Source organism: Camelina sativa, chromosome 2, assembly GCF_000633955.1.
Source record: "Camelina sativa cultivar DH55 chromosome 2, Cs, whole genome shotgun sequence".
In the NCBI taxonomy this organism is placed as follows: domain Eukaryota; kingdom Viridiplantae; phylum Streptophyta; class Magnoliopsida; order Brassicales; family Brassicaceae; genus Camelina; species Camelina sativa.
Window position 1 is genome coordinate 25,014,604 of NC_025686.1, and position 22,547 is coordinate 25,037,150.

General features: G+C 35.2%; 5 protein-coding genes and 1 pseudogene across 7 annotated transcripts; all 6 read right to left on the reverse strand.

Annotated features, from left to right (window-relative positions):
* Positions 2,186-4,221, reverse strand: LOC104756618 (putative F-box protein At5g60060). Its single transcript, XM_010479233.1, has 2 exons — positions 4,041-4,221; positions 2,186-3,174 (listed from the first exon to the last, which is right to left on the reverse strand). Exons 1-2 carry the CDS (start codon positions 4,219-4,221, stop codon positions 2,186-2,188), a joined length of 1,170 nt encoding a protein of 389 aa, XP_010477535.1.
* On the reverse strand, positions 4,949-7,219 carry LOC104737430 (annotated as a pseudogene).
* LOC104756626 (probable serine/threonine-protein kinase RLCKVII) lies at positions 8,890-11,153 on the reverse strand. The gene is made up of 6 exons (XM_010479246.1): positions 11,146-11,153; positions 10,318-10,466; positions 10,032-10,153; positions 9,758-9,944; positions 9,249-9,667; positions 8,890-9,126 (listed from the first exon to the last, which is right to left on the reverse strand). Exons 1-6 carry the CDS (start codon positions 11,151-11,153, stop codon positions 8,890-8,892), a joined length of 1,122 nt encoding a protein of 373 aa, XP_010477548.1.
* LOC104756633 (probable receptor-like protein kinase At3g55450) lies at positions 14,291-15,466 on the reverse strand. The gene is made up of 4 exons (XM_019231373.1): positions 15,386-15,466; positions 15,137-15,329; positions 14,633-15,048; positions 14,291-14,536 (listed from the first exon to the last, which is right to left on the reverse strand). The coding sequence occupies exons 1-4, from the start codon at positions 15,464-15,466 to the stop codon at positions 14,291-14,293; spliced, it is 936 nt and encodes a 311-aa protein (XP_019086918.1).
* Positions 16,983-17,766, reverse strand: LOC104756643 (serine/threonine-protein kinase At3g07070-like). Its single transcript, XM_019231376.1, has 2 exons — positions 17,332-17,766; positions 16,983-17,225 (listed from the first exon to the last, which is right to left on the reverse strand). The coding sequence occupies exons 1-2, from the start codon at positions 17,764-17,766 to the stop codon at positions 16,995-16,997; spliced, it is 666 nt and encodes a 221-aa protein (XP_019086921.1). The 3' UTR covers positions 16,983-16,994.
* On the reverse strand, positions 19,262-22,541 carry LOC104737459 (two-component response regulator-like APRR3). Of its 3 annotated transcripts, none has more exons than XM_010457667.2 (11): positions 22,310-22,541; positions 21,448-21,595; positions 21,199-21,360; positions 20,969-21,102; positions 20,713-20,886; positions 20,483-20,627; positions 20,103-20,382; positions 19,995-20,025; positions 19,731-19,916; positions 19,585-19,652; positions 19,262-19,478 (listed from the first exon to the last, which is right to left on the reverse strand). In XM_010457667.2, the coding sequence occupies exons 1-11, from the start codon at positions 22,331-22,333 to the stop codon at positions 19,427-19,429; spliced, it is 1,404 nt and encodes a 467-aa protein (XP_010455969.1). In that variant the 5' UTR covers positions 22,334-22,541; the 3' UTR covers positions 19,262-19,426. The 3 variants fall into 3 exon arrangements, with proteins under 3 accessions (XP_010455969.1, XP_010455960.1, XP_010455952.1); XM_010457658.2 differs by having other exon boundaries at positions 19,585-19,647; positions 21,448-21,881; XM_010457650.2 differs by having other exon boundaries at positions 21,448-21,881.

The window sequence follows — 22,547 nt, forward strand, 5'->3', positions numbered from 1 at the left end:
AACATTTGCTATTTTGTTTTTATCCCATAAACGAGATGGATTTTGTTTTGGATGATGAGGGTTCAGAAATGTTGTTGGTTTAACAAGGAGAGAGATAGACAATGATGGATAAACATTGAAGGCGGGTTTGGTGTTTAAAAGGTGAAAAGATAAGAGTAATAAGTTACCAACTATCTCTCAACTACCTAAAGTCTAATCACAAATTTAAGACATTACACAGCTTACACAACTACAAAACTACACAGCTACAAAGCACAGTACAAAATATTTACGGTTTTACTATATAAGTTTGATCACAACTAAATTATACGGTTTGATCACAACTATATAAGTTTGATCACAACTAAATTACGGTTTTAAATAGATCACTATTACACGCAAAGCAATGAATGAGCAAAACTCTACACCAACCAAAGCAATTTATGATCAAGACACAACCAAAGCAACCAAAGCAATTTATGATCAAGACACAACCAAAGCAACCAAAGCAACCAAAGCAATTTATGATCAAGACACAACCAAAGCAACCAAAGGAATTTATGATCAAACTTATATAGTAAAACCATTCATATAATTTTTTTTACCGAGACAAATACAAAGCATTCTCGACTATTAAACAACCAAAGCATTAACAGAAATAAAGCATTCTCGACTATTACACAACCAAAACAACCAAAGTATTTACCTCTGACTCAATGATTCTCAACTGCTCCGTGACTTCCCGTGTTGTGTTGCTGTCTTCAAGTGACCCTGAGGAAACTCATGACCACCAAACAATATGCAAGGTATAGTCAGTTTTACTTTAAAGAATCAACAAAATCTAAACAAAATAACAACAATCTTAGAGACAAAAGCTTTCGGGTGCATTGACAAAATAACAAAGCTTCCTACTCATTCACTCATCCAGCGTAAACTATTATCGACAACAATCGAACCATATACTAAAAAATCGAAGACCAGACCTACCGAATCAGATAAAAAATTGAAAATACTTCAAAATTAAATCCAAAACCCTAAACTAATCACAGAACCCTAAATCGATATCAGAATAAAAAATCGAAACCCAGAACCCTAATTCGAACTCTAATAACAAATCACAGACTATGTCGAAAACCCTAAATCGAGAAAGAAGTTCGAATCCCAGAAAAAATATATCAAACCCTAAATTCGCTAACGGCGTTGGAAAAATTACCTCCTTTCACTTCGAAACCGGGGGATAATCTTCTAGATGATACCGCGGATGGATTCGTCTGACGAAATTAACGGTTCCTTTCGCCGGCAAAACGAGTCGCCGTCGAGAGAGATAGAGAGAGAAGAGAGAGAGTCGCAGAAAAAAAATGATCTCGATCCTTTGATTTTTTTGTATCCCCTACCCAAAAACAAAATGCTCTCACAGCATGCCACGTGTAAGGACGGACGGAGTAAACAAAGTCCCCTACGAAGGAACGTTCCTTCCATAAATATCACATTTCGATTTAAATTAAATCGTTTTATTATGAAGGACGGTCGATTAATACGCCGCTGCAGATGCCCTAATAAGAGACTTTCTTATTTTTTTTGTTTTCTCTGATTTATTTTTTTGCATCTTTTCAAATAAAACCTCTCTTAAAACCCCCAATTGGAGAAGGTCTTAGATTTTGTAATCATCATGAATATTAAATAGCAACACACATGCTTTTGATTGTAATATGATTTGAGTTTCTGATATATGTACATAACATAATTAGCCCATAACAAGAAAAATTCCTTTAAATACCACTAAAAAAGTTTTTTTTCCAAAAATACCACATTTTAGTTTTTTTTCCAAAAATACCACAAAAGTTTTTTTTTCCAAAATTACCACTAACACAAAAAATTGGATTTTAAGCATGTAGAATTTTTTTTTTTATGTTTGGGTTGACAAATTTAGTTTTAGGGTTTAGTTTTTAGGGATAGGGTTTAGTATTTATAATATAGGAATTAGTTTTTAGTATTAGAACTTTAGTTTAATTATGTGGTATTTTTGGAAAAAAAAATACATTTTAGTGGTAGTTTTGGAAAACAAAACTAAATTGTGGTATTTTTGGAATAAAAACCTATTTTAGTGGTATTTATGACAATTGCCCCCATAACAATTACAATTAGCGCTTAAACACAATTATTAATTAAAAAAGTTAGAAATACAGAATTGAAGGCCCAAATCACATTATGGGCCAAAACAATTGGGCTTAATAGGAAACACAAAATTACCCTGCATCTCAAAGTCCACATTGAAGAGTCCATCACCGTCACAGCATACTCCTCTGCTTCTTCCTCCGTTTCTATAATCTTTATAGAAAATACAACCTCCGGCGAAATCTCTGGCCGGAATCTGAACGGAGTAAGAACAGTCATCTCCTATAAACAGAGCCACGTCTCCCAATTCTCTCACCTCTTCCCATCTCTTCTCTTCTCTATTCAGCTTATAAACTCTAAACTCCACCGCAGATTTCGACTGCTCTGATATGGACCAGACACGTTTCACGTATTTATCAACAAGCAACACTTCTCCGCCAGGAGGCTCCACTAGATGCTTCTTGTGACCACCTCCTCCGACCAAACCTTCAGCCAAATGGCCCAAATCCGAAACCTTGAAATCCACATCGTAAATTACGGTTTTACCCTTGTCGTCTACAACGATGCAACAGTTCTCTCTGTGCAACATCATTATGTCCTCGTAGATCACATTCCACGAATTATCCAAAATTCTCCATCTTTCTTCGTTTCCACTCTTCAAAAACCCTAATTTCCCACCACTGTGAATCGCCATTATCGCCGTCGCCGAGCCTTCTTCCCCTGAAGACAAGATCACAACTTTCTCGGAGTTCAGTGACCAGAAACAAGAAGACATCTCGCCACCACCATTGTTTGCGTACTCCATACGATAAGCTCTACGAACCAATCTCACATGAAACTCCTGCAAATCGATATTTTCCGGGAACTTCTCAGGCAAGAAACTGATTCTGTCGTTTGAGAAGAGATCCAAGACTCGCATTTTCCCTGGAGATGTTGTCTCTTGGAGCTTAACAAGCCAAGTACTCGAATTCATTAAAGGAGCTTCGAGTTTATAGACACTGCTCTGTTTCAGAATGAAGAAACCAGAGGTTGATGATGAAGAAGATGACCAAAAAGGAAGATACTTTGGGAATTTTGAAAAGGGAAAAATGTCATTAAAATCCCCAAGTCTACATTTTCGTTGATTTAAAGCCCGAACTCTACTTTTGGAGGAAAAAAACACCAATTATTTGTTGACTTCCAAATAAATCGCAAACTCTCGTTGACTTAGCCTTTTGAGGCACAACATTAAGTGGTCAAACGGAGAAATTAAACGGAGTTAATTATCCGTTAACGAGATCAGTTAATAGCTAAACTACGCTGTTTATAACACCCTAAAACCCCCAAATTGAGAAATCGATTCTCAATTTCCCCAATTCACAAACCCTAATTGATCTAACCGTAATCAAACATGATATCTTCGATGACGAGAAGATTCCAAATCTCTTTTTGTTATACACCGGAAGAACGGTCGACCAAGATTCTCTTTAGTTCTCGATGTAAAGATCGTTACATCGGCTCCACAAACACACTTCAATGGCACTCCACGGTCGAACGAAGCTACCACCGATGTCTCTGATCCAGAACTCATCTCATCAACTCGAAAAAGAAGAGAGAAATCGAAGAAGAAAAGAGAAATTGAAGAAGAAAATATAAATTGAGATCAATTAGAGTTTGTGAATTGGGGAAATTGAGAATCAATTTCTTAATTTGAGGGTTTTAGGATGTTATAAACAATATCGTTTTGCTATTAATGAATCTCATTAACGTATAATTAACTCCGTTTAATTTCTCTGTTTGACCATTTAATGTTGTGCCTCAAAATGCTAGATCAACGAGAGTTTGCGATTTATTTAGAAGTCAACAAATAATTGGTGTTTTTTTCCTCCAAAAGCAGAGTTCGGGCTTTAAATCAACGAAAATGTAGACTTGGGAATTTTAATGACATTTTTCCCATTTTGAAAAAGGACTGTTTTTGTTGTCGGAGAGAGGAAGAAAGAGACGCCACGTGGCGCAAACAGAACGGAGACAGATGAGATCAACGGTGTCTGATGAGCCGTCGTGGTCAAGACAATTTGAGATCAACTCAAGTATATCTAGAGGAAGATTAGACCATTGAGAAGGAAGAAGTGAAGAAGAAGACTCCATGGAAGAAAACAAAAATTGAATGATATGATGAGATTGTTCTGTTTCTTCTTCTTGGGTTTAGGAATTTGGATCATATTATAAACTGTATAAAGAATGTCAATATAATGTCGTTATAATTCATCTTTGATGTTGACATCATTTCTTATTTTTTGTTATTATAATAAAAAGTGTCTATTTTTGGTGATAGTGTTTTTGGTTTTTTATATGATGCATGATGTTTATTTATGTCTATTTAAACATATATTATTAGTAACTAAACCATGTTTTTTGCACGGATATAAATTACTAAAATGTTTAGAGAATATTTTTTTTTTTGTTATTTTACAATGTATCATTGACCAATAGGCTTTTTAACAAATTATCATGGTAATAACAGTTGTATTATTTAATATCTTTATTAAATATTGGCGTGTAGGCGATACACAATGATCTCAGAATCAATTTTCTAGTCCATTGATAACTTCCATATTATTTTAAAATAAATATAAAGAAATTTTAATTTTTAAAGAAGTTCAATACTAGTTTTAAACGTTTCCTTGCAATAAACATTTTATCCTAAAGTTCCAAACTAACAATAATGGCCTCATTATAAACGGAAGAAAAAACAAAAGAAATTACGGTTTAACTTCGTTTACTTCTTCCACACGCTTCAGTCTCTGCTTTCTACATCCTTTAAAAGATCTTTCAATAACAAAACTCAACACATACACTTAAATTTTGTCTCTAAATCACTAAATAGCATACATTCTCTTGGTTAACATCCCAGAAAACTCCAACAATCCTGATTGTCTCGATCTTGCCATCGACTCTTTTCTCGACTTTCTCACATTAGAAGCCTCGATCCGATGCATAATGACCCAATAACACATTGTCCCAAGCGTCGTGAGCATTATCGTTGCACCAAACACGTCACTCCAACCGCTAGCCACCTCTCATCCTCACCAACCACCACAAACGCTAACGCCAAAAACGCTACCGATATCAAAACGCAAGCTAACCACATCAGCTTGTTTATCACAGCCATCATATTCTTCTTAGCCTTGTGCTCGATCGCAACTACTGAAGTCTGAACCACCACAACCGCTAAAGATATAAAAAGAGCGATCGAATCGAATATAAAGAAGATCGCAAACGCTGGTCTATCCGCTATATTCGCTTCTCCTAGGGATTGTCCCGGAGAGAGTGAACTCAAGTCATCAGCGTATTGTCCCGGGACGGTGAAAATGGCGGCGAAAGCGACGGTTGCGATTAAAACAGCAACGACTGTGGTTGAGTTAATCGCATTTTCAAGACCTTCTATGTGCATTTTGTTAATGCGTTTAGCTATTCCTTGAACGCGTTTCCTCGTCTCTCGAGCGTGTTCTAACTGGTGATGAACTTCATGTTTGATGTCACTTACCGTTTGTTTGAGCTCACGCGCCGCGTTTGGCCGAGTAGGGTTGTTGATGGCTTTAGCGAAGGGGACGCCGCGGGTTTTGAGAACCGCGGCAATCTCTGGATGGCCGGTTTTCTCAGCCGTGTCGAGCGGCGTTTCTCCGGCTCTGTTTATGGCTGTTGTGCTTGTGCTTGTCTCGTTGTTGTCTAGAAGCAATTCCACTATCTGCATTCACATTAAAATCTCAACAAACTATAGTTTTCAACGTATAAATTTCCATCTCGAAATGTTAAACGTAACGAAAAGGAGAAATTGGACGTAAAAACAAAAAAAAACAAAAAGTAGAGATTAGTTGCATGTACATTTTACAAGAGTATTGTACATATGTTACCTTTTAAAGTTACCAAGGACACGTCTACACACTATTAAGTACTAGTGTGTTTTTCTTGAAACTACAACCACCTTGTATGTTTTAAAATTTCCTCTCTTTTTTTGTAAATCGTAATAAACACATACAAAAACGCAAATAGAAAGAGAAATGCCGGTTGTGTATTGTGTTTACAGTCACAAAATATATTGATCAACTAATTACGCATACGAGTAAAAATGCCATTTGAAAATTTTGTTACAAAAATGTTGTTAGAGATGATTAACATACCTTAATGCGACCTTTCCTAGTAGCAACATGTAACGCAGTGTTCCCTTTAGAATCAACCATATTCAACGACGACCGATGTCCCTTCATTAGCTCGACTACAACATCAATGCTTTGTCCTTTCACCGCCATGTGAAGTGGCGTTTGACCTTTTTTATCGGTTCTCGTTGCCGTGTCCGGCTCAACCGCTACAATCGCCTTTACCACTTCCGCGTGACCATTCCTAGCCGCCGAGTGCAATGCTGTTTTCCCGTTGCTCTTTGCGATCGCGGCCAGGCTACTACCTGCGGCTTCTAGTAGATTATACTCTACAACTTCCACGTGTCCCTGAGCCGCCGTCGTGTTTCATAAGTCCACCGTCATTGCTAGCTCCGGATGTTCCTCCATTAGTACTCTCAAAACGTCTATATAACATATTCCAAATTTTATCAATGTATCACACATTATGTGAATGTGGTTCCTTAAAGCAAACAAAGATTAACAGTTTAATCATGTGTTTATCTAATTGTTTCTTCCCAATGCTTAAAATCAATATCACAAAACTTTCTTTATGATTAAAAATTTTCATGAAAGTGAACAAAATTCATACCCAATTCGCCTTGTTTAGCAGCAATGTGGAAAGGATCAAACCCATTTCTAGCTTTGGTCTCGGCGTCTTCAAGATCATAGTACTTGATGAGCTCTGCAACCACCTCCGCATCACCATATTCTGCCGCCACATAAAGAGCAGTCTCACCACATTGGTTCTGTTTCCGCAACAACTCACTTAGTTCCTCTTCTGATTCCATATGATTACTCAAAATCTCATTCACCGCAGAGAAATCTCCGCGTCTGACAGCCGAATGGAGCGGCGAATCTTCACGTTTTCCGGTCAGTTGTTTGGCCATTGTCTTTCTAACAACGGTTGGTTTTGCAGCCATTGGTGCTGATGTCGATGTTGATGCTTCCTCCATTAGATCAACACGGTTTGCAAATAGATTCAATACCAACAAACGACTCCTATATCAAATGGGATGTAAAACAACATTAGATTTCGAAATGTTAACACTAATTATTTTATTGAAACATTTAAAGAATGTGGATCCAAGGATAACCTACCAACCGAGAAAGCTTCCCCTGTTATATATGATCAAGACTTATAAGACCTTTCACAACATGACTTGTAAAGTTTCAGAATCATCCATCTGATCCAGTTGATTTGGTGGGTTTTCACGGAAATCGAATTCAAATCTACGCATCGGAAACCAAAGAGATTGTTTTGAAAATTCCTAAAGGTAAGAACTATTCTGTTCTGTTATTTCCTCTCCCTCATCTTCTCTTCTATTTTTAGAAAGTTTAGTAACAGATAAATTAATGAAGACCAAAGATCTCAAACGTTGATTAACAACTACTTTACAGATGGCAATGTCTCAAAAGGTTCACACCCTGACCTTGTCTCATATCATAGAACCAGTAACAAAACTATTTTTTTGTGAATAGAGAAAATATGATTGTTTTATTATTATTGTTGTGTTTATTATCAAATAGAGTGATACAACTTATATATAAGTACAAACTATAATCAAAGGACATAATTAAAGGGACTACATAAAATAATATAATTAATATATATTAGAGTAATATATGGGATTTAGTAATCATAGAGGATATGATGATAGTCTTTCCTTGATACCTTTACACAACCAAGTCTATAATATGTTTCTACAAAAACCAAAACCCAAAANAAGCGGCGAATCTTCACGTTTTCCGGTCAGTTGTTTGGCCATTTTCTTTCTAACAACGGTTGGTTTTGCAGCTGATATCGATGTTGATGCTTCCTCCATTAGATCAACACGGTTTGCAAATAGATTCAATACCAACAAACGAGTCCTATATCAAATGGGATGTAAAACAACATTAATTTTCGAAATGTTAACACTAATTATTTTATTGAAACATTTAACGAGATGTGGATCCAAGGATAACCTACCAACCGAGAAAGCTTCTCCTGTTATATACGATCAAGACTTATAAGACCTTTCACAACATGACTTGTAAAGTTTCAGAATCATCCATCTGATCCAGTTGATTTGGTGGGTTTTCACGGAAATCGTATTCAAATCTACGCATCGGAAACCAAAGAGATTGTTTTGAAAATTCCTAAAGGTAAGAACTATTCTGTTCTGTTATTTCCTCTCCCTCATCTTCTCTTCTATTTTTAGAAAGTTTAGTAACAGAGAAATTAATGAAGACCAAAGATCTCAAACGTTGATTAACAACTACTTTACAGATGGCAATGTCTCAAAAGGTTCACACCCTGACCTTGTCTCATATCATAGAACCAGTAACAAAACTATTTTTTTGTGAATAGAGAAAATATGATTGTTTTATTATTATTGTTGTGTTTATTATCAAATAGAGTGATACAACTTATATATAAGTACAAACTATAATCAAAGGACATAATTAAAGGGACTACATAAAATAATATAATTAATATATATTAGAGTAATATATGGGATTTAGTAATCATAGAGGATATGATGATAGTCTTTCCTTGATACCTTTACACAACCAAGTCTATAATATGTTTCTACAAAAACCAAAACCCAAAAAAAAAAAAAAACCCTACATATATAATATCGCCTGATCAAACTTCTTATGTCGAACAACGTCTCTCTTTCACCTGGGGCTGCTCCTCTGGGACCAGGTAAGCTGCAGATTCACGAACCAACGTTTCCACAAAATCCATTGCAGGCCGTTCAAGTGGCTGCGCGTTTAAACACATCCTCGCAGTTTCAAATATTCTGTTTAAACCTTGAGCCGAATACTTCTTACCGAGCGCAACATCAACAACCATAGGCGCATACTCCAATCTAGTCAACACTGACATTAACTGCAAAAGGAAAATACATTCGAGAAAACCTAAGTTACTTCTACATTCGAGAAGACCTAAGTTACGTCTGGAACACGAAACGTGTAAAAACTAAACCTAGATGTACAAAGTTTGAGTCATACCCAATCAGTGAGTTTCTTTTTCGCTTCAGGTCTCTCCCGATCATCATTAGCTTTCCTTCCGGTGAAAAGCACTAACAGAAAAACTCCATAGCTATAGACATCGGACTTGGTCGAAACCAACCCGAAGTTCTCTGTTTCCGGTGCGAGGTATCCTTCAGTTCCTTTCTTACTGATCTTCCTCTGCATCTCAACACCGTCTTCATCGTAAACGATCTTAGTCACGGTTCCAAAACCAGTCAGCTTCGGGACAAAATTGTCGTCAAGCACAATGTTTTTGGCTTTGACATCTCTATGAATCGAAGAAAGCCCCTGGTGTACGTAAACCAGACCTTCGGCTACACCCACAGCAATTCTCATCCTCGTGTCCCAATCCAAAACCCGAGTTTCTTGTGTTAGACCCTGAACTTGCCTCGCATTTGCTACAAACAAAAAGAGAATGACTTAACAAAACTGGAATGAGTTGATACAGAACTAAAATAGAGTACACTGATTAGGTTTGTATTGATTACCAAAGAGATGGTGGTCAAGAGAGCCATTAGGCATGAATTGGTAGACAAGGGCAGTGTTTGTCTTGCCGTCGTGTTTGCCGAGAAGTTTAATCACATTTGGGTGATCAGCTTCACGTAACGTTCTAATCTCTGCCAAGAACTCACCAAGACCAGGCGTCTTGCCATGATTAACCTTTGCAGCTCCAACCTAATTTAATCGTTCAAAAGTTTCTGATTTCAGAAACTTGGTTTCGATTCTTTAACCAATAAAGCACAAGACTTTTGGGGTTCATACCTTATGAATTCTTGGGAAATTGCAGCGATAGAGTTTGCCGACTTTGCCTTGGCCAATCAAATGTGTTATCTTAAAGTCCTCGGTTCCTTGAACGATCTCATTCCATCGAAATTTAACGAAACCTTAAGAAAGAAATATAACGAACAAGAAGAAGAACCCTAAATCAGTTTCGCAAGATCGAGATACTTGTTAACTAAAAACAGACTTGCTTGTGGTACAAGAAATCAGAAAACGAGAAAAGTTCACGATCGTCAGAGAGTTCGATATTCCTAATGAAACTACTCACCTTCGTCGTCACTACTTCCCGATGAATCTGTTGGTCCCGATGAATCAGATGAATCTGATGGCTCCGGTGGTTGTGGTGGTTGCGGTAGTTCCTCTGGATCTTGCACTACTTGACTTGCGCTTCCGCCACCGAGACAGCACATGAAACGACTCATCGCAGCGATCGACGAAGATATATCTTTCTTGAGGCTTTTCTAGTTTTTTTTTTTTTTTCCCGACAATTTTTTCCCGGAAAATGTAATTAGACAGAGAGAGAGAACTCTATACGAAAAAAAAAGAGTGGAGAGAGAGATAGAGAGTCGAATGATGAACACTAAAAGAACTAGCCGGAGGATATATATATATGAGCTCTACTTCTATGAGTAAGTTTTTATTATTAATTATAAAATTAAATAATACACTAATTAGATTAGATTCATAGAATATCAAACAAAACAAAAAAGAAGAAGAAGACCAAAGTATCACACGTACAAAGCCTTAAAAGATAGATAAAAATATGTATTATGGATATTTTGTGAAAATATAAAGACAAAGAATTTTGATTAATCACTATTAAAATATTAGTCAAAATTCATGAGTAACCTTAAATACTATATCAAGTACAATAGTATATCTATAGAAATACGATATTTGAACAAGACTACTACTTACTAATTATCATGGCAATAACCTTTATAGACTTTAATAAACAAAATAAAAAGAAAAGGTTACTAAAAATATAACCAAACTCTCCCTTAAAGTTTGTAAAACTATCATGTTGTTCTTCAGATCTTGGAAGTGAATCTCTCTTTTATACTAGTCTTGTTGTTCAACTGTCGTCACTAGCTACTTGGACATTGATTTTCTGATTTAGAATCATCCATCCTAAAGGCCAAATGACTCCATGTTTAAGTAGATGATAACCACTAAACTACTGATTCATCTTATATAATAAGAGAAGGTTTTTTCTAACTTTGCCTAACAATGTGATATTTGGCATTCTACTTTTGTGACACATGTCATTTTCATTAATTTTAAATTTAACATTCTATTTTTTTATTTGATTTTATTTTATTTGTATCTGGTGTATAGTTTGTAAAAAAAAAAATGTTGTATAGTTTGCTTTTTAATTTTTTCCAACATTGTAAAAAATATATATTTCTTCCATTTTTAAGTTTTAACATCTAATATATTTCATAATGAAATCATATAACATAGAACCTTATAAAAATACTGATCAACCCAACTAAAAAATATAAATAAATTCAAACTAAAAAATAATAGGAAATAGTTTCATACTTTTAAAGTAAAAACTGAAACCAAATTAATTTATGATAGACTAATTTAAAAATATATAAGATTTTCTAATATATGTATTCAATAATCATATATAATGTATTAAAGACACAACTCAACTTTGTATTTAATAGTATCCTATAAGCTACATTTTGACTGTCTTTAAAACATATGTACTAAAAAAAAATTGGTATCATAACATAGTTGTTTTATCTCCCCCATGAAATAACAGAAAACAATAGTTTCAAAATTTAATTTATAGTTAATTGTACTATTTATTTTTAAATGATTAGAAATAGAGACAATTTATATAAGAAACAAATATTTACATTAAATTTGACACACTTTTATTTTCATGAATTTAATAAAAAAAATAGTCAGACTTAGAGTATAAGATATTTGTTTTGCTATACCGTTTTAATAAATTATTATAAAATTGACTTATTATTCTATAAAATTATTTGTTGTTAACTATTACTCTTAGATATGAAAATAAAATTAATATATAGGACAATATATTTATCTATCAAAGTAATTAAGTAAGGTCTTACAATTTTTTCTTAGAATACTTATCAGTTTATTTTTTTCCAAAAAAAAACAAACAATAAAGAAATTAATTTATCTTAATTATTTAGCGAACAGACCAAATTTAATTAACTTTGCTGTAACTAATTATCCTATTACTATATGATAGACTAATTAAAAAACTCACATTATATAAAAAAACTCACATTATATTAAATAATTATATATATTGTATTAGAGACACAACTCAAATTTGTATTTAATAATAATTTATAAGTTACAGTTTGATTGTCTTTAAAACATATATATGTACTAAAAAAAACATAATGGTATCATAACATAATTGCTTTATCACGCTATGATATAACAGAAAACAATAATTTCAAAACTTAATTTATTGTTAATTATACTATATATTTTTAAATGATTAGAAATAGAGACAATATATAAAAAATAAAAATATTTTAAATTTGACACACTTTTCTTTTCAAGAATTTTTATAAAAACTAGTTAAACTTATAGTATAAGATATTTGTTTTGTGATATCATTTTAATAAACTATTTTAAAATTGACTTATCATATATAAAATTATTTTATGTTAACTATTACTTTTAGATAATGACAATAAAATTAATATATAGGACAACATAAAATTAACTTTCAAAATAATTAAGTAATGGTTTTTTTATCACTCTTTCTAGACTACTTATCAGTTTTTTATTTTCGAAACAAAAAAAATATATATATCTATTAAAAATATATAATTTATCTTAACTATTTAAAGAAAATAACATATTTAATTGGCTTTGCTATAAGTAATGGTTTTATTACTATAGTAAGTTAGTAACATACTGTTTAAATAATTTCAACAATATATTGTAATCAAAAATATTTAGTAATATGTATTTTAACTTTCCTCTTTTTCATCATCCTTCTATGAAACACTATATAACATATATAAATTATAAAATTGTAGTTGAACCATATTACATTTTAAGACATATATTAACAAGTACATGTGCACGTTTAATATATAATTGAATAACTACTTCATTTTATATTTCAAGTTAATAATACAAATATAAACCAAGCATCGCGTGGCTACTTTCTAGTATCATATACTATAGAGATTCTCTTCGTATATATGATCAAGAGTGAAGACCTTTCACAACTTGACTTGTACGTAAAGTTGCAGAAACATTGATCCGATATAATTGATTTGGTGGCTTCTTGCATCGGAAATTAAAAAGGCTAATTTTATAAGACTTTTATGCTCTGTATTTTACCTCTTCTATCCTATTTCAAGAAGTTTTCATAACAGAGAAGTGAAGACAAAAGATCTTAAACGTTGATTAAAAACTTGTAGAGGGAAATTAGTCTGATCAAATAGTAACAAAACCAAGTCTATAATATCATTCTGGAAAAAACCTAAAAACCAAAAAAGCCGAATGAAGCGGCGAATCTTCACGTTTTCCGGTCAGTTGTTTTGCCATTGTCTTTCTAACAACGTTTGGTTATGCAGCCATTGGTGCTAATGTCGATGTTGATGCTTCCTCCATTAGATCAACACGGTTTGCAAATAGATTCAATACCAACAAACGACTCCTATATGATATAGGTTATATCAAATGGGATGTAAAACAACATTAATTTTCGAAATGTTAACACTAATTATATTATTTTATTGAAACATTTAAAGAGATGTGGATAACCTACCAACCGAAAAAGCATCTCCTGTTATATATGATCAAGACTTTTACCTTTCACAACATGACTTGTAAAGTTTCAGAATCATCCATCTGATCCAGTTGATTTGGTGGCTTTTCACGGAAATCGAATTCAAATCTACGCATCGGAAACCAAAGAGATTGTTTTGAAAATTCCTAAAGGTAAGAACTATTCTGTTCTGTTATTTCCTCTCCATCATCTTCTCTTCTATTTTTAGAAAGTTTAGTAACAGAGAAATTAATGAAGACCAAAGATCTTAAACGTTGATTAACAACTACTTTACAGATGGCAATGTCTCAAAAGCTTCACACCCTGACCTTGTCTCATATCATAGAAGCAGTAACAAAACCATCCGTTACACAACCAAGTCTATAATATGTTTCTACAAAAACCAAAACCCAAAAAAAAAAAAAAAACCCTACATAATATCGCCTGATCAAACTTCTTATGTCGAACAACGTCTATCTTTCACCTGGGGCTTCTCCTCTGGGACCAGGTAAGCTGCAGCTTCACGAACCGATGTTTCCACAGAATCCATTGCAGGCCGTTCAAATGGCTGCGCGTTTAAACACATCCTCGCAGTTTCAAATATTCTGTTTGAACCTTGAGCCGAGTACTTCTTACCGAGCGCAACATCAACTACAATAGGCGATTGCTCCAATCTAGTCATCAGACTCAACAGTGGCATTAACTGCAAAAGAAAAGTACATTCGAGAAAACCTAAGTTACTTCTGAAACACGAAACGTATAAAAAAAAAAACCTAGATGTACAAAGTTTGAGTCATACCATATCAGTGAGTTTCTTATTCGCTTCAGGTCTCTCCCGATCATAAGCTTTCCATCCGGTGAAAAGCTCTAACAGAAAAACTCCATAGCTATAGACATCGGACTTGGTCGAAACCAACCCGAAGTTCTCTGTTTCCGGTGCGAGGTATCCGTCAGTTCCATTCTTACTGACCTCCATCTGCATCTCAACACCATCTTCATCGTAAGCGATATTAACCGCGGTTCCAAAACCAGTCAGCTTCGGGACAAAATTGTCATCAAGCACAATGTTTGTGGCATTGACATCTCTGTGAATCGAGGAAAGCCCCTGGTGTACGTAAACCAGACCTTCGGCTACACCCACAGCAATTCTCATCCTCGTGTCCCAATCCAAAACCCGAGTTTCTTGTGTTAGACCCTGAACTTGCCTCGCATTTGCTACAAACAAAAAGAGAGAACGAGTTAAAAAAAACTGGAATGAGTTGATTAGAACTAAAACAGAGTTGATTAGGTTTGTATTGATTACCAAAGAGATGGTGGTCAAGAGAGCCATTAGGCATGAATTGGTAGACAAGGGCAGTGTTTTGCACGCCGTAGTGTTTGCCGAGAAGTTTAATCACATTCGGGTGATCAGCTTCACGTAACGTTGTAATCTCTGCCAAGAAATCACCAAGACCAGAAAAGTCGTCGCCATGAGCATGAACCTTTGCAGCTCCAACCTAATTGAATCAATCAAAAGTTTCTGATTTCAGAAACTGGGTTTCGATTCTTTAACCAATAGAGTACACGACTTTTGGGGTTCATACCTTATGAATTCTTGGGAAATTGCAGCGATAAACTTTGCCGACTCTGCCATGGCCGATCAAATGTGTTATAGCGAAGTTCTCGGTTCCTTCTACGATCTCATTCCATTGAAATTTAACGAAACCTTAAGAAAGAAAGATAACGAACAAGAAGAAGAACCCTAAATCAGTTTCGCAAGATCGAGATACTTGTTTCCCAAAAGAAGTTACTCTAATTAACAGACTTGCTTGTGGTACAAGTAATCAGAAAACGAGAATAGTTCACGATCGTCAGAGTTCGATATTCCTAATTAAACTACTCACCTTCTTCGTCGTTAGTTTCCGATGAATCTTTTGGCTCCGGTGGTTGTGGTGGTTGTGGTGGTTGCGGTAGTTCCTCTGGATCTTGCACTATGTTACTTGCGCTTCCGCCTCCGAGACAGCACATGAAACGACTCATCGCAGCGATCGACGAAGATATATCTTTCTTGAGGCTTTTCTAGTTTTTTTTTCCCCGAGAAACTTTTTCCCGGAAAATGTAATTAGACAGAGAGAGAGAGAGAACTCTATACGAAAAAAACTAGAGCGAGAAAGAGAGAGTCGAATGAAGAACACTCAAAGAACTAGCCGGAGGATATATATACATGAGCTCTATAACTCTATGAGTAAGTTTTTATTATTAATTATAAAATTAAATAATACACTCATTACTCATTAGATTCATATAATATCAAAAAAAAAGAAAAAGAAAAAAACAAGATCAAAGTATCACATGTACAAAGCCTTAAAAGATAAATAAAATATGTGTTAAGGATATTTTGTGGAAATATAAATAATATTAGTCAAAATTCATGAGTAAATGATTGTTTGTAGAACTTATATCTATAGAAATACGATATTTGAACAAGACTACTACTTACTAATTATCATGGCAATAAAAATCAATCAAGGAACAAGTACGGAAAATTTTGAGAAAAGATTACTAAAAATTCTTAAAGTTTGTAAACTAACATATTGTTCTTCAGATCTTGGAAGTGAATCTCTCTTTTATACTAGTTTTGTTGTTCAACTGTCGTCATCACTACTTGGGCACTCATTAATTTTTCCTGATTTAGAATGATCCATCCTAAAGGCTAAATGACTCCATGTTTAAGGATATGATAACCACTAAACTACTGATTCAAACCATATATAGAGCTATATGTTTCTTGGTATAAATTGATCAAGAGAAGAGTCAAGACCTTTCACAACTTGACTTGTAAAGTTGCAAAATCATTGATCCGATAGAATTGATTTGGTGGGTTCTTGCATCGGAAATCAAAAAGGCTAATTCTGGAAGACTTACACATCTAGCAAATTAAAACGCCAACAATAACTTTTATGCTCTGCTTTTTACCTCTTCTATCCTATATCAAGAAGTTTCGTAACAGTGAAAAATGAAACCAAAAAAGATCTTAAACGTTGATTAAAAACTTGTAAAGAGTGAAATTATTCTGATCAAATAGTAACAAAACCATCCGTTACAAAACCAAGTCCAGAATATGTTTCTGGAAAAAACCAAAAAACCAAAAAGCCTACATAAAACCGCCTGAGGAAACTTCTTTATACCGTATGCCTCCTTTCCACCAGGGGCACCACTCTGACCGGGAAAACTGCAGCTTGACGAACCATCGTTACCACATCACGCATGGGAGGCCGTGCCTTTGGGTCTGCGCTAATACACAGCCTCGCAATCTGAAATATTCTCTTGAAACCTTCGACCGAATACGCATTACCGAGCGCAGTATCAGCTGCCTCAGGCACATCCCCATACCTAGCCCACACTCGCAAAAACTGCAAACAAAAAAAGAAAGAACATCCAAAACACAACTCAGTTTATATATTACTTACAGAATACGAAACGTATAAAAAGTTGCTAGATACGAGGTTTGAGTCATACCCAATCAGTGAGTTTCCGTTTATCCTCAGGAACAGTTTCATTCTGATTCTGATTATAAGGTCTCCTTCCGGTGAAAAGCACAATCAGAAAAACTCCATAGCTATAGACATCGTACTTGGTCGAAACCCAGTGGGACTGCTCTGCTTCTGGTGCGATGTATCCCATAGTTCCCTTCAACTCAGTGATCTTGCTCCGCTTCTCAACGCCGCTTCTGTTTACAACGACTTTAGTCGCCAATCCAAAATCAGTCAGCTTCGGCACAAAGTTCGCATCAAGTAGAATATTCCCAGCCTTGACGTCTTGGTTGATCACTTTTAGCACGTCGTGTAGATATATCAGACCTTCAGCTACACCCTCAGCAATTCTCATCCTCATCCCCCAATTCAAAACCCGAGTTGGCTGCTCTAGACCTTGAGGTATCGGACTCTTCCTCATGTAATCTACAAAAACAGAACGTTAAAGAAAGGAGTTAAGCAGTAAGTAAGTTAAGAAACTAAACCAGAATCAATAAAAGGTTTGATATTGAGTTATCTTTACCAAAGATGTGGCGTCCGAGAGTTCCATTGGGCATGAACTCGTAAACTATAGCACGGTTTCTGCGGCCGTAACATCTGCCAAGAAGTTTAATCACGTTTGGGTGATTAGCTTCATGCAACGTTGTAACCTCTGCCAAGAACTCTTTATGACCAGTTTCGTTGTTATGAGCTTGAATCTTCACAGCTCCAACCTAACGAATCAAAAGTCGCAGTTCTGGTTTAGAAATTAGGTTTCGATATTTAAGCACAAAGGAAATGACCTTTTGGGGTTTATACCTCGTTAGTTCTTTTGAAATCGCAGCGATAGACTTGGCCGAAGTTGCCATTGCCGAGAAAAAACTCTTGCCGGAAGTTTAGGGTTGAGTCTAAGATTTCGCGCCATCGATATGGTCGTCCACAATTGGCAGGTAGAGGTGGAGTTACAGGGAAAAGAGCAGCATCCGGCTCTGCAATATGAATTACTAAACGTTAAAGATCGATTGAACAAGATCACCCTAGCATCGATTTCTTGTAGTACACGTTAATGAATCAGTTAACTTCATGGAAACAAGAAGAACTCTACTACTAATACTTTCACTTGCATGATACGATCGATAACGTGAAGAGATGAAAACGAAGAAGTCAGTAAAATCTTAAGAAACAGAATTGTTTAAGGCACAAGAAACCATAACACACACAAGAAAACTCGATTTCAGAAGATTGAAAAAGAAAGAGAAACGAAAACGGAACCTTGAGCTCCACGACTGCGAGTGTCAGGGATCTGGAGTTCATCTCTCCACAAACGATTGAGGGATTCGGTGTCCTCAAGTGGTTCGTCGTCAAACACTTCTTCCGGCGGTGCGCTATTAGAAGTTTCTCCTGTGACACAGCAAAAGAAACGACTCATCGTAGCGATCAACGAAGAGAAATCTTTCTTGAGGCTTTTGTTTTTGATTTTCTCGAGAAACTATTTTCCCGGAAAAAAGAACGTAATTAAACAGACTCTCAAATAGAAAACTAGAGCGAGAAAGTGAGCGAGAGAGAGAGAGAGTGAGTTGATGATGGTGAGCACTAAATGATCTCGTTGGTGAATATATATACAGAGCGGGAGAAAATAAAATATGATAATACTCTGTTTTAACTCTGTTAGTTGTCAGTTGTAACTCTGTTTACTGGTTCGTTACTTCGTTTCTTGATAATAACGGAAGTTAACAAACAAAAATACAATTAAAAACAAAAAATACTCGAGTTATATTCATAGAATAATTTAGGATAAGAGTATCAAGCGAAGAGAAAATAGTGTGGATAAAAATTGTAGTGAAAGGATACTCGATCAAATCGAATTTTATTAAAATATTAATCAGAATTAATGAGTAAATGATTGTTTGTAGAAAATAAATACCAAAGCAATATTGTTATGTTTGTAAAAATACGATATCTTTGTAGACTTTCGTTTTTTTTATATGGAAGAAAAACAAAATATGCTAATGCCACTTTGTGAAACTTTTTTTGGTTCTTCAGTCTTCAGATCTTCGAAGTGTATCTCTATCTCACTCTCTCTTTTATACCAATTTCGTTGTTTAGCAGTCGTCACTACTTGGACACTCATTTCCTGATTTAGTATCATCCCTCCTAGAGGTTAAAAAAAAAAGGGTTGACTCCATGTCAGTAAATTACTATATAAGGAAACTTTTTGTACATCCAGAGAGAGAGATATGTTAAGAGGATTTACACTCACTTGCGAATGAATTGACCTTTGACGCGAGGCCGCTGCTCAGCTAATTTCTTCCTGCTTTGGTACCTAACCTAAAACAAACAAAACAGGCGTATGAATTTCGTCTCAAAAAACTAGAGCTTAAGCTTGTTTAGTTTAGAAGGCTATACCTTTTTCTCAAAGCATCGCTCTTTGCGTTTAAGGCGAAACTTCATCAGAGCAGCTTCTCTTTGTGCCGATCTTTCGCTTCCACTAGACTGCTGATTCAAAGGATTATCACTGCTTGAACCCGAACCCATCAGTTTTGCAATAGGACTGTCATGGGGAGAACAACTTCCCACATTTTCTTCTGGAGCCTAACTCAGCAAAATTGAAGCTTTTTTGTGGAAACTGTCATAGACTTCAAAGACAGCACAACAAATATCGTAAAATACCTTACTAGCAGAAGTAGCACCGTTATTGTACCTGCATATCACACGAAACAATAAATCCAAATCAGTCTCAGGTTGACATTTCTTTTGCAGTTGAGGTCAAGAACTTACTTTGAGAATGCAGAGTGATTTGAATGCCTCAAAACACTTTGATCACCGGTTCTGTAATCTCCAGCCTCTCTTGGTTCTGTCAGAGTTAGCTCGAGTGATTGCAAATCTTCCGGGTTAGATGAAGGTGTTTTGCTTTCTACTTGTGAGTTACCAGAAGAGCGATTTAGCATGTCATCATTGTTTCTCTCCAAAGCTTGAACAGAAAAGTTTGCATCCTTTTCATGGTTTCCTCGTTCTTCAACTTTGTTACCTATAAAAATTCCTTCCTGCGATCCCATACCTATTGCAAACTCATCGTTTTGAGTAAGGACAACAGATGAATTATCCAGATGGTTTCACAAGGTCATTGTATTGACATTTTAATGAGTTTATGATCTTACATATCTGTTCATTCTGATCGTCAATCTCCTTCAGTTTATTAACATTATCCCATCTGTTGGCATAGGTTCCCAGGTTCATATTGGTTGCATCAGGAAATTGATATGAATGTGAGGTGCTGTTACCGGCTCTTTTGGTCCAAGAACTCTATTTTTGTAATTGAAAACCAATTAAAACTCATAAACAGATACCTCACACATAATTGTTATCTATTGCCATAGAAACGTATTACCTGAGTTCCGCTCCCGTTATCACTCCCACCATCTCGGTCACTCAAACCATTACTCCCATTTTCATTCCCATGATCTTCATCACTGATGTTGGTATCGTTTTCTGACCCTTCAGAGCTTTCAGTTTTCACTGGCTTCCTGTTCTGTATTGCACTCTCACTTCCGCTTCCGCTAGACTGGTATATAAAGAAACTCATAAGTACAAATAAGACCACAGAGTAACGTTTTGAAAACAAGTAATCAAAGCACAACACTTACACTGTGACATCTTCTCCAGACATGTTGCCAAAGATTCTTTAGTTCGTTCTTTCTAATGGGTTTCACGAGAAAATCAACAGCACCATTCGACAAACACTTAAAGACCAGAACCATAGAATCATGAGATGACATCACTACAAAAAGAGAACATCACATCTTAAGTTACACTAACTGAGCATCACATACTGAAACTAGGTCCAGAAAAATTTAATGAGGATTTAAGTATATACTTATGACAGGGATGTTCTTTAGTGTCTTATGGCTCATAATCTTGGACAACAGACCAGTTCCAGATTGCACAGGCATGACAACCTCTGTTAAGACAAGATCAATGCAACTCTTCTCGTCTTCTAGGATTCTCCAGGCTTCAAGGACATCCGAAGCAGCAGTAACTGATAAAAAGTTTCAAATTTACAAACAGTTAGTCGAAAGCAAACAATATGATAGCTAAACAAGGATGATCAAATCAATCAATAAACCTTCATAGCTGCAATTCTTCAAAAGGGCAGTAACAATATGGCATGTTGAATCATCATTCTCCACTAAAAGAACCTTAAGAGATCTAACTGGCAGATACCTCTCCCACTTCACAACAGGAGCTAGCGGTGGTGGTTGTTGTTGAGAAATCTGTATCAAATCGTTGGCATTACCAGTGGTATCTTCAACTCGAAATTCAACTTGTTCGGATAAACCAAACACTTGCCTCTCAGTTTCAACTTCATCACCAGTTTCGTTGTTATTAAAACACATTTTTAGAATACTAATTTTCTCATATGACAGTGTCAAGACCAGCCTCCATGAACAAGATAGAACAGAAGCAGCATCAAATAACGTCTAAGATTCTCCAGAAACTTCCCCTCTACACTGACATAACATTTGCACATTTCTTCTTTCGCCAAACTTATTTTAATTCCTTCACCAAAACCTCAATCCAATAAAGAGAAAGAAAAGAAAAAGAAAAAACTGAAATTGGATAAAGCATCAAACTTTGTTCAAAGAAAAACTAAACAAGGAAAAGGCTAATCAAATTTCAATAGTAATCACAATCAGCCTTTTAAAAACAATCAGAAAGTTACTGCTTCTGTAGTCAAAAACTATGAATGTACCTATAGCAAATCATCACAGTACTTGGAAACATTGAACACAGTCTCTTTGATTTCTTAGATCTAGGATCTCCTAATAGTTCTTAGGTAAACATCAGAACCCAGATACAAAATCAAACTATAAGCAAATGATACAGAATCAAACTATAAGCTATGCTATACAGCCTATACTAAATGAGAAAAGCACAAAAAGCTAATGAAGCAGCACCAGATTGTTAAAGGAACAAAAAAAACTGACCTTTGTAGCATAAAGCTTATCCATAGATGAAGAACACCACCACCACCAGAATCTCTCACCATGTCTGACTACGAAACCCAAAAAAATAAATAAAGAAAAATAACAGATTTTGCTTAATCTGGTTTGTTTAGCATTTAATATAGTTTTGATTCGTATCAATAATTTCTTTTACCCAAGAAGGCAACAACTAACAAAACCCAGTTGCTACTAAAATAGAATAAAAAAAAAAAAAAAAAAA

Bases quoted from the DNA above. Each gene is read 5' to 3' on its own strand.
- LOC104756643 (XM_019231376.1), bottom strand. From the start codon at position 17,766: ATGAGGAAGAGTCCGATACCTCAAGGTCTAGAGCAGCCAACTCGGGTT. The intron at 17,226-17,331 runs GTATGACTCAAA...TTTTGTTTGCAG, and splicing joins AACGGAAACTCACTGATTGG to TTTTTGCGAGTGTGGGCTAG.
- LOC104756626 (XM_010479246.1), bottom strand. The intron at 10,154-10,317 runs GTGAGTAGTTTC...TTCTTTCTTAAG, and splicing joins GGGAAGTAGTGACGACGAAG to GTTTCGTTAAATTTCGATGG. The intron at 9,668-9,757 runs GTAATCAATACA...TTTTGTTTGTAG, and splicing joins TCTTGACCACCATCTCTTTG to CAAATGCGAGGCAAGTTCAG.
- LOC104737459 (XM_010457650.2), bottom strand. From the start codon at position 21,718: ATGTGTTTTAATAACAACGAAACTGGTGATGAAGTTGAAACTGAGAGG. The intron at 21,103-21,198 runs GTATATACTTAA...CTCTTTTTGTAG, and splicing joins AAAGAACATCCCTGTCATAA to TGATGTCATCTCATGATTCT. The intron at 20,383-20,482 runs GTAAGATCATAA...AGTTTGCAATAG, and splicing joins CGATCAGAATGAACAGATAT to GTATGGGATCGCAGGAAGGA.
- LOC104756633 (XM_019231373.1), bottom strand. From the start codon at position 15,466: ATGGCAGAGTCGGCAAAGTTTATCGCTGCAATTTCCCAAGAATTCATA. The intron at 15,330-15,385 runs GTTAAAGAATCG...TGATTCAATTAG, and splicing joins AAAAGTCGTGTACTCTATTG to GTTGGAGCTGCAAAGGTTCA. The intron at 14,537-14,632 runs GTATGACTCAAA...TTTCTTTTGCAG, and splicing joins ATAAGAAACTCACTGATATG to TTAATGCCACTGTTGAGTCT.
- LOC104756618 (XM_010479233.1), bottom strand. From the start codon at position 4,221: ATGGAGTCTTCTTCTTCACTTCTTCCTTCTCAATGGTCTAATCTTCCT. The intron at 3,175-4,040 runs CTTTTTCAAAAT...ACATTTTTCCCT, and splicing joins CTCCGACAACAAAAACAGTC to TTTCAAAATTCCCAAAGTAT.